The 12,825-nt window shown below is 38.4% G+C and overlaps 1 protein-coding gene across 1 annotated transcript in view; it reads left to right on the plus strand.

The window, feature by feature from the left end:
- DMXL2 (Dmx-like 2) overlaps positions 1-12,825 on the plus strand; it is a 172,161-nt gene that overhangs the window by 36,178 nt on the left and 123,158 nt on the right. The window contains exons 4-5 of the mRNA XM_014537836.1: positions 5,836-5,961; positions 9,202-9,273. Coding sequence (XP_014393322.1) covers positions 5,836-5,961; positions 9,202-9,273 — 198 coding nt within the window. The remainder of the gene's footprint in view (positions 1-5,835; positions 5,962-9,201; positions 9,274-12,825) is intronic.

Below are 12,825 nucleotides of genomic sequence, written 5' to 3' on the forward strand. Positions count from 1 at the left end.
GCCTCTATCTATACTAATAAAAGGGTAATATGCTAATTAGACTGGGAGACCTTCCAGGAGACCTTCCAGATGTTCTTCTGGACAAAGCCATGGTGGCGGGGCCGAGGTAGAGGTGGTTAGAGGCCAAGAGCGGAGGGCAGTTGTGGGTGATCAGTCCAGGATAGGACAGCAGTTGTGGGTGATCAGGCTGGTTGGGGGGGCCGTTGGGGGTGATCAGGTTGGCAGGGGGGGCAGTTGAGGATGAGCTGGCCATCAGTGGGGGTCAGTTGGGGGTGATCAGGCTGGCGGGGAGGGCCGTTGGGGGCAAGCAGTTTGGCAGGGAGGTCAGGTGGGGGCAAGCAGGCTGGCAGGGGTGCAGTTGGGGGCGAGCAGGTGGGCAGTTGGGGGTGATCAGGCTGGTGGGGGGGCAGTTGGGGGCGAGCAGGCCAGGAGGCAGAGTGGTTAGGGCCAATCAGGCAGGCAGGCAGGTGAGCAGTTAGGAGCCAGCAGTCCCAGATTGCGAGAGGGATGTCTGACTGCCAGTCGGACATCCCCTGAGGGGTCCCAGGTTGGAGAGGGTGCAGGCCGGGCTGAGGGACACCCCCCACCCTGTGCACGAATTTTGTGCACCAGGCCACTAGTTTGAAAATAAAGAATGTGGGGCCTCTTAAAAAAAAAAAAAACAACACAAAAAAACCATACATATAATTTCCAGGAGTTCAGAGACCTCCTGTGACATACCCATTACACTCCAGGTTGAAAACTCTTAGTTTCAATGCTTACAGTAAAGATAACTTGCCCTGCTGATTTGGCTCAGTGGATAGAACATCGCCTGTGGATGAAAGGGTCTCGGGTTTGATTCTGGTGAAGCACACATACCTTAGTTGTTGGCTCCTGCCCGGCCTGGGCCCTGGTGGGGGCTCATGCAGGAGGCAACTAATCGATGTGTTTCTCTCACATCAATGGTTTTCTCTGTCTTTACCTCTCCGATTCTCTCTAAAAATCAATGGAAAAATAAAAGATAACTTTCTCTTTCCTAATTGGATGGATTTGGTCTCCAAAAATAAGGCTAAAACAAGTGAGGTTTATAGTTTTAAAGCACCCTCTTTGACTTTTGAACTCGGACTACAGGATTATCACATCACTTAGTTATGAGTTATTGTTAGCTACTTATTAATTCTTTATAAGGACAGTTCAGTCCTTCCATAATAGAAGTCCTCCCACATGAATGGAAGGAATGGTGTTTTTCTGACTCTCTTTCCTAGGGCCTTATCTGTGTTTGGGCCAAACCTCCTTAATTTTGAGGTAAAATATTTTATAGGTCAGTACTGTTATCAGTGCAAGACACTGTTATATGGTGCAATGGCACAGGGACAGTTCTACCAGGAACACAAAGGAGTACAACCTGGTTAAGGGATTCCATTTGCTCCAGAAAAGGCTTGGTTGGTGCCCTTTTTTCTGCTTCTCTGTAATGATCCTGTGGTCTGTCTCCCACATGTGGAGTAGTTTATACTCAGCTAAGACAGATATATTTCATTTACCTACTACAAAGGAGCCCACATACCATACTCTCTGAGGTCATTTTAGTATTCGCTTATAGTCTCAGTGAGCACCTTTTCCTCCTGCACTATTAAGTCTTCCTTTGGTTAAACTGAATTCTGAAAAAGAAGGATAGAACAAATTTGCTTTTGACTAAAAATTGAGACAATGGTAACCTCTTGAATAATTACAGATTTTGTATAAACCTTCACAGCTATTGGTATTTACTGACAGCTTACTCGGGGGAAGGGCGCTGTGGTAAATATCTTGGGATCACAAAGATGAACATGGACCTTTTAGCACTAATAAGACAGAGGTAATGGAATACAAGTGGGATGTTGCAATGGAAAGAGTAGGGGCTTTATTATGAAGCAAATGAATCCTCACTCCAGGAACTTGGGCAAATTACTTATTCTTTCTGGGCCTCACTGTTTTCATCTTTGAAAGGGGGGCCTGTGAGGATATAATGTTTATAAAGACCCTAGCAGACTGCCTGATCATGATAGGTATTCAATAAGTGATAAATTATAATTTTAATATATTTTTATTGATTTCAGAGAGGAAGGGAGAGAGAGAGAAACATCAATGATGAGAGCGAGTCATTGATCGGCTGCCTCCTGCTGGCCCCACACTGGGGAATCAAATTGCAACCCGGGCATGTGCCCTGACCCGGAATCGAACCCTTATCGCCTGGTTCATAGGTTGACGCTCAACCACGGAGCCATGCCAGCTGGGCATAAGTGATAAATTATTAAGAAAGGCTTTAGTAGATTCCCTTCTGGTAGGTGATCTAAATTCATGACAATTGTTAGACTGGAAAATCAGCCAAAATCGTTCCTTTTATAGCTACTGTCATAGACTTGGCCAAATTATTAGGTTACATCAACTATCTGAACTTCATGTTCTTTGACCAAGTTTCTAGGTACTTAGGCTTCTGGAGCCAGACCTTAGGAAGATTTTGAATCATTTATTTGTTATACATATATTTATTGAGGGCCGCTTATGTGCTAAGTGCTAGGACTACAGTGCTAAACAAGGACCTGGTCCTTGTTCTGATGGACCTTTCAGTGTTGGGAACCAGATAGACATTATACACATGTTTGTATAAATAATTAAAATCTTGTGAACCTTCAGTTATAGAATGCATGCGATTCAATACTGATTGATTATGGTTCTCTGTTCTTCCATGGCTGCTTGTGCCTTAGATTCTTTTGTGTGTGTGTGTGTGTGTGTGTGTGTGTGTGTGTATCCTTACCTGAGGATATTTTTCCACTGATTTTTAGGGAGGGGGAGAAACGGAGAGAAACACTGATGTGAGAGAGACACATTGATTGGTTGATTCTCGCACACACCCCAACCAGGGCCAGGGATCGAGCCTGCAACCAAGGCATGTGCTCTTGACTGGAATCAAACCCCAGACCCTTCAGTCTGTGGGCCGATGCTCTATCCACTAAGCAAAACCGGCTTAGATTCTTTAGAGCAGCGGTTCTCAACCTGTGGGTCGCGACCCCTTTGGCGGCCAAACGACCCTTTCACAGGGGTCGCCTAAGACCATCCTGCATATCAGATATTTACATTATGATTCATAACAGTAGCAACATTACAGTTATGAAGTAGCAACGAAAATAATTTTATGGTTGGGTCACAACATGAGGAACTGTATTTAAAGGGCCAGAAGGTTGAGAACCACTGCTTTAGAGAAAGGTAAAGAATAGTAATATGATTTCTCTGTACTTTTGCAAGCTCCTAGTGTGCAGTAGTTGAGTGGGTTCCATTGTAGCTATGACCATGGATATTATATAAAAAGGCAGGCATTGCCTAACTGTATTTCAACAGGAAACCAGTACCAGATATAACTGTTCTATTATGATGGTAATTACTAGTTTGATAAAGGATTTGAGACCATTTTAGACCATAGGTCTCTAAACTTTTAGTAGCTGCATAATATTTCCGTGCAAGGCTATATCATAATTTATTTAACTACTTCTCTATTGATGGATGGTATGTTTTTGTTTTGTTTTTGTTTTTGCTGCTATAAATAATGAGGCAGTGAGTATCCTTCTATATATTTCTTGGCAAACTTTTCTAAGTATGCTTATAGAGTAATTTAGGAATTTATTCGATCAAAGAGTACATTGTGTTTAAATTTCGATAGATATTTGCCAAGTTCTTTTACCCATGAAGATTCTGATTTAGTAAGTTTGGGGTGAGACCAAGCAGTCTGTGTGTTTAACAAGTTCCCTGGGTGCTTTTCAAGCAGCAAGGTTTAGGAATTATTGCAGGATCAGAAAAATGGCGAGATTCCCTGCAGGTAAGGAGTATGGCATATCTGTCTCCTCTGGAAAAGATCTGGCAATTATGAATATCTAGGGAAGAATAAGCACCCTTTTTAATAACTGAGCAGTGAGCACCAATCTGTCTACAGTAGCACTTCTAGGGATGACCCATCTTTAGAGAAGCAAGTGTACTAATAATTATCTGGGATATTTTATTTCTTTCTTTTAGCAAGTAATGGTGGGGGAAAGAGCATAAAAAATTATAAGGACCTGAGTTTGAACATCTTCTACCTACTAACTGTGTCATCTTGGGCAAATGAATGAACTTTAATTTTTGTATAGTGATAATGACATAGCTTCCAAATTTGTTGCAAAGATTAAAGCAGGGTAATATAACATTTATTGAGGACCTTCTGTTTTCTGCTAGTATTTTGTGGATATCTCTGTCATGGCAGTTTGTTATTTAATTGTGATTGGTGATTCACTTGCTCATCTTCCCATTAGACACACTGGGACCACATCTTGTGGTTTTGTAGTTCTAGTCCCTAGTACACTGGTTTGTTTCTTAATTGGATGATGTATGCCAAGCACTATGCAAATAGATTTTCTATTTTAATTTTCACAATTATCCCAAGAGGTAAGTATTATTTCTTCCATTTTATTACAAGGAAGAAAGCTCAGAGAGCTTAAGTAACTTGCTTAAGGTCACACAGTAGTGCAGAACCATAATTAAAAAATTTACGTGTGTACTTCCAAGCTAGATAAAGTCTATGCTCTTTCCATCAATTCACTTTGCTGAGATAATGCTATAAAACTTTGGAAATTGTGAAATGTTGTTCAAGGGTAAGGTTATTTTGATAATATAATTTTTAAAATTAAACTTATTTGATAATATAATTTTAAAGATTAGCAGCCGTATATGTGGATCTCTTCTAGGCATAGGTCACTGACTTAGGTGCCTGGACATGTCAGCCCTCATTATTGGATATCTGTATTTTGTAGGACATGACCATATTGCTTAATGGTGTAGAAATAGAAAAAATACTACTTCTTGCATTTTATATTTATGTTGCTTTTAATGCAGCTTTTTCATTTGAGAATTAGATTGTTAGGTTGTTTGAGTATTTAGTCATAAGGCAAGTTTGGAAGAAAAAGAAAAATGTCCCAATGACTGTCCCTGTGTCATCATAAAATTCACAAAGTTGCAAAACAGGAATAGCATACACCAAGAAGTTTGGCAATAGGAAGAAATATGTGGTTTTACTCATTATAGTTATGTTGAGCAAGGGAATTTTCCAGGAACCTAGTTTGGTCTTATATTGTATTTTCCAGACCATATAGTTATATTAGCCAACATTTTATACAAATCAGTTTATTTTCTTTAACCTTTTTCTTTTTTTTTCCCTTTTTTTTTTTGGTGAAACCACTTTGGGTTTGTTTCCTATCTTTCTCATGCCTGGTAAGGCTGAGGAGAGTGGGCAGGCAGGCTGCATCACGGATTCACTTAGGCAGTTGATGAGTTTAAGTTTAGTGGTGTTTGCCTTAGTGCATGTAATTCTGTCTTGGGGGTTCATGTCTATTTAACTCGCTCTTTAAGCCATGTGGAATTGTATTGGAAAATGCATCTGATTTCTATTTTTCTCAAGCCTGGTTTGAACGCTGACAGCACAACTGCAACCTTAAATGCTTTATTACTTTCAGATGGAGGTTTTATTCTTTAGGGTTTACTGAAATAACTTTTGGAGAGAAGCTCTGAGCAGAATGACTTATGACCTGCAGGACAGTGTTTAAGAACTGAAAGAACACTTTGTTTTGTTGTTGTTAGTAGCAGTTGTTTAATGATAATGTGTGGGGTGCCATTACCCCATTTGTTTTATGTGAATTTTAATGTTATTTGGAAATTGATATTCTTAATATTCTTACATTAATTATTTTTTAAAAATGTGTCAGAGTATACATTTCAATAGCAACAAAATCTAAGCTAACTATTATAATAATTCAAAAGTTACATATCTTACATATTGTAAAACTTTTTTTTTAGGCATATGGATCAGGCTGTGACATTGTTATTTTGGCAAGTGACTTTGAATGTGTGCAGATCATTCCTGGTGCTAAGCATGGAAACATCCAAGTCAGCTGTGTGGAGTGTTCTAACCAACATGGAAGAGTAAGGGATTTAATTACTTTATTAAATATCTCTTAATATATTTCACAATCTCTTAATATATTTCCTTAAGCAACCATTGTTTACTTTTTAGGGAATACTGAGAGTGTCAGATTCTTCCATTAATCTTTTATTGCTCATCTCCCTAGGCTAGTGGTCAGCAAACTGTGGCTCGCGAGCCACATGCGGCTCTTTGGCCCCTTGAGTGTGGCTCTTCCACAAAATATTCTTATCCTTTTATACAAGGCTTACCTACAATTTCCTATTAATATACCTTGCTCAGGTGGCTATTGATAGGAGTGGGTGAAGTGATAGGTTGTATACAAATTGTAAAGAGCCATTAAGCTGATGATGTGATAATTAATTGTTCTGCTAGTGTATTCTATCTTGAAAGATCTGTGGGCTTCACAGTCCTGTATGTACTGATATTCTGTCAGTTAATAATTCTAGCAGCTATTAAGCCAATAGCAGGGAAGTAAACTTTTCTCTACCTAGCAACCCTTATCTCTCCCAAATGATAATAACATTAAATTTTTATCAAGAAATTTAGCAAATTGTTAGTGTCTAATATAATATTTTTAACATAAAGGTACTTTATAAAGTCTCTATTATTATTATTATTATTATTATTATTTTTACTTAAATGAAATACCTTCTTTATTGGAGGAAATTACCCAACAATTCAAGTTTCAATTACTTTAATGAAAGTTTATTTGGTGAATGAAGAATCTTAAAGTTCATTCCTTTACACTTTAAAACAGAGGGCTTAAATTTCATCATGTGTATCCCTCCTCTAAGATTTCAAGCATAATATACATCAAATTTTGGTTATATGTAAAGTAAATATAGCATATTGTATATTCTAGCAATTCAGTAAGGTCAATATTGTGTAGCAGGATTGAATTACTCTACAAGAATATGAAAATGAGATTTTTCTTGTAATAATGGTAATAATTTAAATAGTCTTAGTATTTTAGAAATTGTTCTTTACTGAGTAATAATAAATTTTATCAAAGATATATTAAATCATAGTATTCATGGTGATGGTGATAAATAGTAATCATGTAAGTTTATGCCAAATAAATTATTCTACAACTTCTACTGTTCTTCCCTGCTGCTTGTATCAAGCTTTAAATTTATGTAAATGCACCATAATATGACAATCCAGTGACATAATTGACCTGGAATTGAAACACTGAATTTCCTGGTGTGTTCTGATACTTGTTTGTTGTTTTTCTGATTCTTTTCTCATGGTTTTCCTTAAGCAACCATTGTTTACTTTTTAGGGAATACTGAGAGTGTCAGATTCTTCCATTAATCTTTTATTGCTCATCTCCCTAGGCTAGTGGTCAGCAAACTGTGGCTCGCGAGCCACATGCGGCTCTTTGGCCCCTTGAGTGTGGCTCTTCCACAAAATACCAACTTCTGCGTATTGGCCACGAAGTTTCAATCGCACTGTACATGCGCGCCCGCATGTGGTATTTTGTGGAAGAGTCACACTCAAGGGGCCAAAGAGCCGCATGTGCCAAGCAAGGTAGCTTTAAACCAGTGATTCCCAAAGTGGGCGCTACCGCCCCCTGGTAGGCGCTGCAGCGATCCAGGGGGGCGGTGATGGCCACAGGTGCATTTGGGGGCGATGAGTAACTGCTATTAAAATTTAAAAAAAAATTAATTTCCAGGGGCTGAGTAATATTTTTTCTGGAAAGGGGGCGGTAGGCCAAATAAGTTTGGGAACCACTGCTTTAAACCTACCTAGAGATGTATGATAATTGTCAGAGATAAATTTTAGTAAATTATGTATGTGCTGGTGGATAATCACAATGAACATATTCTCTGGGAGCAAAGTTTTTTTTAAAAAAATATATGACTTTGGTGTCCATAACTATGTTTCTACTTTTACTTACCTGGTTGATAGCCTTTAAAAAAAAATCCTCACCTGAGGATATGTTCATTGATTTTAGAGAGAGGAAGGGAGAGAAGGGGGGGGGGTAGAGAGAGAGAGAGAGAGAGAAGCATCAATTGGTTGCTTCCCATATGTGCTCCAACTGCGGATCGAATGGCAACCTAGGTGTGTGTCCTGACCAGGAATTGAACCTGCATCCTTTCAGTGTGCAGGATGATGCGCTAAGCCACACTGGCCAGGGCCTTACTGTTTGAAAGTAAAGAAGGCAAAATTGTGACATCTTTGATGTATTATCTTTTATTTCCCTCCTCTTTTATTTCCTTTATTCCCAGTCCTTGTGTTAGCCAGCTGTAATCATTTATTGACAAGTTGAATGTGATGATTCATAGCACTTTTTGCCTAAGTATTACCTCAGCCAGGCATTTTACATAGCTTCCCCCCACCATTTTGGATGAAAAGCTTTTTCTTGGAAAGAATGTTAGATATTAATAACAATTAAAATTACTTTTTGGCATGAGAGTACCTTGAAATTACAGTGCACCTTTTTTAGCTGACCTTAAAAGAACATATACCTAATTTAGTTTTATAGGTTAAACCATAGGTCCAGAGGTGTCAAAAGGGATGGTTTTTGGTCTGTTCCCTATAGTTGATTCCCTCTTGCCAAGAGCAGGATGAACTAGGAAATGTCTTTCAAGGAATTATTGGAAAGCAGGCTCTGGTAGTTCCTAGGAACAGAGGGATTTATACTCTTAGCAGGTATGTGACCTAGAGCAAAGTCCCCCTGGCTCCCAAACCCCTAGCTAAGTCAGCTCTTTCTTCTCCAGTTGCAGCAGATGTCTCTCTTTCTCCTTGGTCCATTTTCTCTGTTCCTTCTTCTAAAATCAAGATGGTTTTCCCAACTGATATTTTTGTTTGATGGTGTCATTAATATAATTTTATTTGACATATTTTAATGCCTGTTATTCTTTGATGTCTTTTTCTACTTGTCATGGTTTTTATATTTACTGGACTATGAAGTTTCTGATAGTGTACCATTGAAATATGTTTTTGTTAATAAAGTTATTTCAATATTAAAAAATACAAATTCTTATAGAAAATGATGATTTCTTTGAATGGGTCAACCTTGTATTTGATATGTGAAATAAACCCTGCTGAAATTTTGATAACAGAAGAGATTCTTAAGTTCAGTAATTTTCCAATTATATTTATGAAAGGGAATAAACCGTGAATACTGTATTGGGATTGTATTGTATATAATTAGTTTATACATTATTGTAACAAGGAGGTTATCTTTAATTTTCCTTCTCCTAAATATTAATGCTTTGTTCATTCTTTTTTAGATTGCAGCTTCATATGGTAATGCTGTTTGTATTTTTGAACCCTTGGGCATAAATTCTCATAAGAGAAATTGTGTAAGTATTAAATGATAGTAGAAAACGTTTAGAATTCAATTTAGAACCAAATCTATAGCAATAAAGAGCTTCTTGGGAGCTGGTGCTGACGGTGATCTGGAATATCAGTGGGAAGTAGGTCTGATGCTTTGGGGTGAGACCTTTTACATTCACTGGAAATATATCCCTATGCCTTTTAGGAACTCAGTTTTCTAGAAGGTTGCTAATTGAGATTTACCTTGTTAATTGGGATCTTTCCTAGTTGAACTATTATTTCTTGTCTAGATTACTAGACTAGTCTCTGATTTTATCCTTTTCTATTCTCACTGAAGCAGATTATGACACATCTCTGCTTAAAACTCTGTAATGACTCCATATTTCCCTCAGATTCAAAGGCAAAAAGCCTTAGAATAGACTAGCGCTTTTCTCCCAGCATCCACTTATTACTTCTCACAGTTCATCTTGTACTATTCTTGCCCTCTCTGATATCACTCAGGCCACACTGGCATTTTTACTGTCCTTTAAACAGTTATTCTCCTATCTTAGGGTTTTGCATTGGTTGTTCTTTTGTCTGAAATGTTTTTTCTCTAGATAGCTCCTGGGCCAGCTTCTGTAGATACTTGAAATCTTTGCTCAATAATACCTTGATCACCCTTTTAAAAATTGCACTTGCTTCTACACCTTTAACTCCCATCCTTGTATTTTTAACTTTTTTCCATAGCACTTCCCTTGTTTATTTACTTATTATTTACTATTTAGAATGTAAGCTCCATGAAAATAGGGAGCTTTGTTTTTTGTGTGTTCACTAATGCATCCCAGTATTTAGAATCTATATCTGGAACATAACAGGCTCCTAAATATTTGTTGAATGAAGGAGTTAAGAGATTAGCTAAATTCACTTACCAGCTAAGTGCTCTAGCATACCAAATTGAGAACCATTGAGCTTCATTCTGAGTGCTGTGTTTTATTTTATCTTAATGTTCAGAAAATCCCATATGAATAGAATTATTAACCCCTTTAAAAAACACTGCATGAATTGGAACTCCACCATCACTCACAAATAGTCAAAACTGCCAATGTGAAATTTGAATTTGCCAGTAATTTTTTAAAAAATATATATTTTTATTGATTTCAGAGAGGAAGGGAGAGGGAGAGAGAGAAACATCAATGATGAGAGAGAATCATTGATTGGCTGCCTCCTGCACGCCCCCCCACTGGGGATCGAGCCCGCAACCTGGGCATGTGCCCTTGACCAGAATTGAACTTGGGACCCTTTAATCCGCAGGCTGATGCTCTATCCACTGAGCCAAACCGGCTAGGGCTGCCAGTAATTTTTTTAAAAAGTATATATTCTTAAATACATTACAGCAAGTGGTTTTAATGTTTCATTAAATGTATATATTTGAGTTTCTTTTTAAATTTCCAAGAAATATCAATTAAAATATTAGTTTTTTCCCTGTGATAGTTTTATGAAATAGATATCAAATTTTAGAGTGCTTAAGAGTCACCTCGAGTATTTATTAAAAATTCAGATTCCATGGCTGGGAGTGGGGGGTGAAGGGAGCCTAATATATGGTAACAGAAGATGATTTGACTTTGGGTAGTGGGTACACAGTGCAATATATAGATCTTGTATCATAGAAATATACACTTGAAACCTATATGATCCCATTAACTAGTATCACCCTAATACATTTTAAAAAATTCAGAATCCAGGCTTCACTTCTAAATTTCTGCTATGTATTTAGTCCACAGATTATACTCCAAGAAATACTGAAGGAAAGAATATTAGATATGTTTATAGTTTTCTGAATGATTTAATTATTACTTTGAAATAGATCTGTTTAACAGTATTTAAAATACTGTTGTGCCCTAGCCGGTTTGGCTCAGTGGATAGAGTGTTGGCCTGCAGACCAAAGGGTCCCGGGTTGGATTCCCATCAAGGGTGCATACCTCTGTTGCAGACTCCTCCCCAGCTCAGGCCCTAGTTGGGGCTTGTGCAGGAGGCAACCAGTCGATGTGTTTCTTTCACATCAATGTTTTTCTCTGTTTTTCCCTCTCCTACTCTCTAAAAATCAATGGAAAAATATCTTCAGGGGAGGATTAACAAAAATAATAATAATCCTATCTAATATATCTAATATACAAACATGGTAATTGACCGTACCTTCGCTACGCCTCCCATTGGCTAATCAGCACAATATGCAAATTAGCCGCCAACAAAAAAGGCAGCTAATTTGCATACTGAAGGCAGGGTGGGACAGCACCATCCCGCCTGCCCCGCCGCCACCCGGGCCTGCTATTTGCCACCTGGGGCGGTGGAGCGGGACTGCGCCATCCTGCCTGCCCTGCTGCCATCCGGGCCTGCTATCTGTGACCCAGGGTGGCGGGCGTCCCGTGTGCGACCCGACCCAGGGCGGCGGGGCGGGACAGTGTGGCTCCTCTGTTACCCCAGCTTCCTCATCACAGCTCCCTTGGGGGCCTCAGGTGGACATCCCCCAAGGGGTCCTGGACTGCAAATGGGCGCAGGCCAGGTTGAGGGACCCCCCCCTGAGTGCACAAATTTTTGTGCACCGGGCCTCTAGTAAAAAATAAAATACTGTTGTGATTGTAGTCTGTTCAGCAGTGGCAGGGAAAATAACATTTCCCTGATTAAAAAACATAAAATTAGTTTTGGATAATAAAATTCAAGTTTTGCAGTTCTATTTTAAAATTATGGCTGTATATAAATAAATTATTAAGTAAATTAAATAAATATTAAATAAATTATTTCTCTGTTGAATACTCTATAATATGTTGAATATTATAAAGAGAGAGGGAATTATGATTTATTAATATTACTGTTCAAGAGGTTAATATATAACTTGCCCAAGGTCACACAGCTTTGCATTGCAGATTACTTTCACAAAAGGCCACTTTATATACTACAAAGAAACCAGAAACACCAATCAGAAAGGATATATGCACCCCTATGTTCATAGCAGCACAATTTACAATAGCTAAGATTTGGAATCAGCCTAAGTGCCCATCAGCAGATGAGTGGATTAAAAAACTTTGGGACATCTACACAATGGAATACTATGCTGCTGTAGAAAGGAAGGAACTCCTATCATTTGCAGCAGCATGGATGGAGTTGGAGAGCATTATGATAAGTGAAATAAGTCAGAGAGAGGTAAATATCACATGATCTCACTCATTTGTGGATTATAATGACCAACATAAACCAATGAACAAAAATATATCTAGAGACAGAAGCATCTATCAGATGCTCAAACCTCAGAGGGAAGGCAGGGGAGGGTGGGGCTAAGGGATCAACCAAAGGACTTGTATGCATGCATATAAGCATAACCAATGTATACAGACATTGGGGGATGAGGGCATGAATGGGGGGACGGGGGACAATGCGGGGATAAGGACACATTTGTAATACCTTAACCAATAAAGGAAAAAATAAAAAATTTTTTAAAAATAAATTTCTTTTTACTTAGATACTATATGTAATGGAAAAGGCCTTGGACTTTTAACTTTAAATCTTCTTTCTACCTTTTAGAATGAAAATAGTTAAGAAAAAAG

This window comes from Myotis brandtii, unplaced genomic scaffold, assembly GCF_000412655.1.
Source record: "Myotis brandtii unplaced genomic scaffold, ASM41265v1 scaffold182, whole genome shotgun sequence".
In the NCBI taxonomy this organism is placed as follows: Eukaryota; Metazoa; Chordata; class Mammalia; order Chiroptera; family Vespertilionidae; genus Myotis; species Myotis brandtii.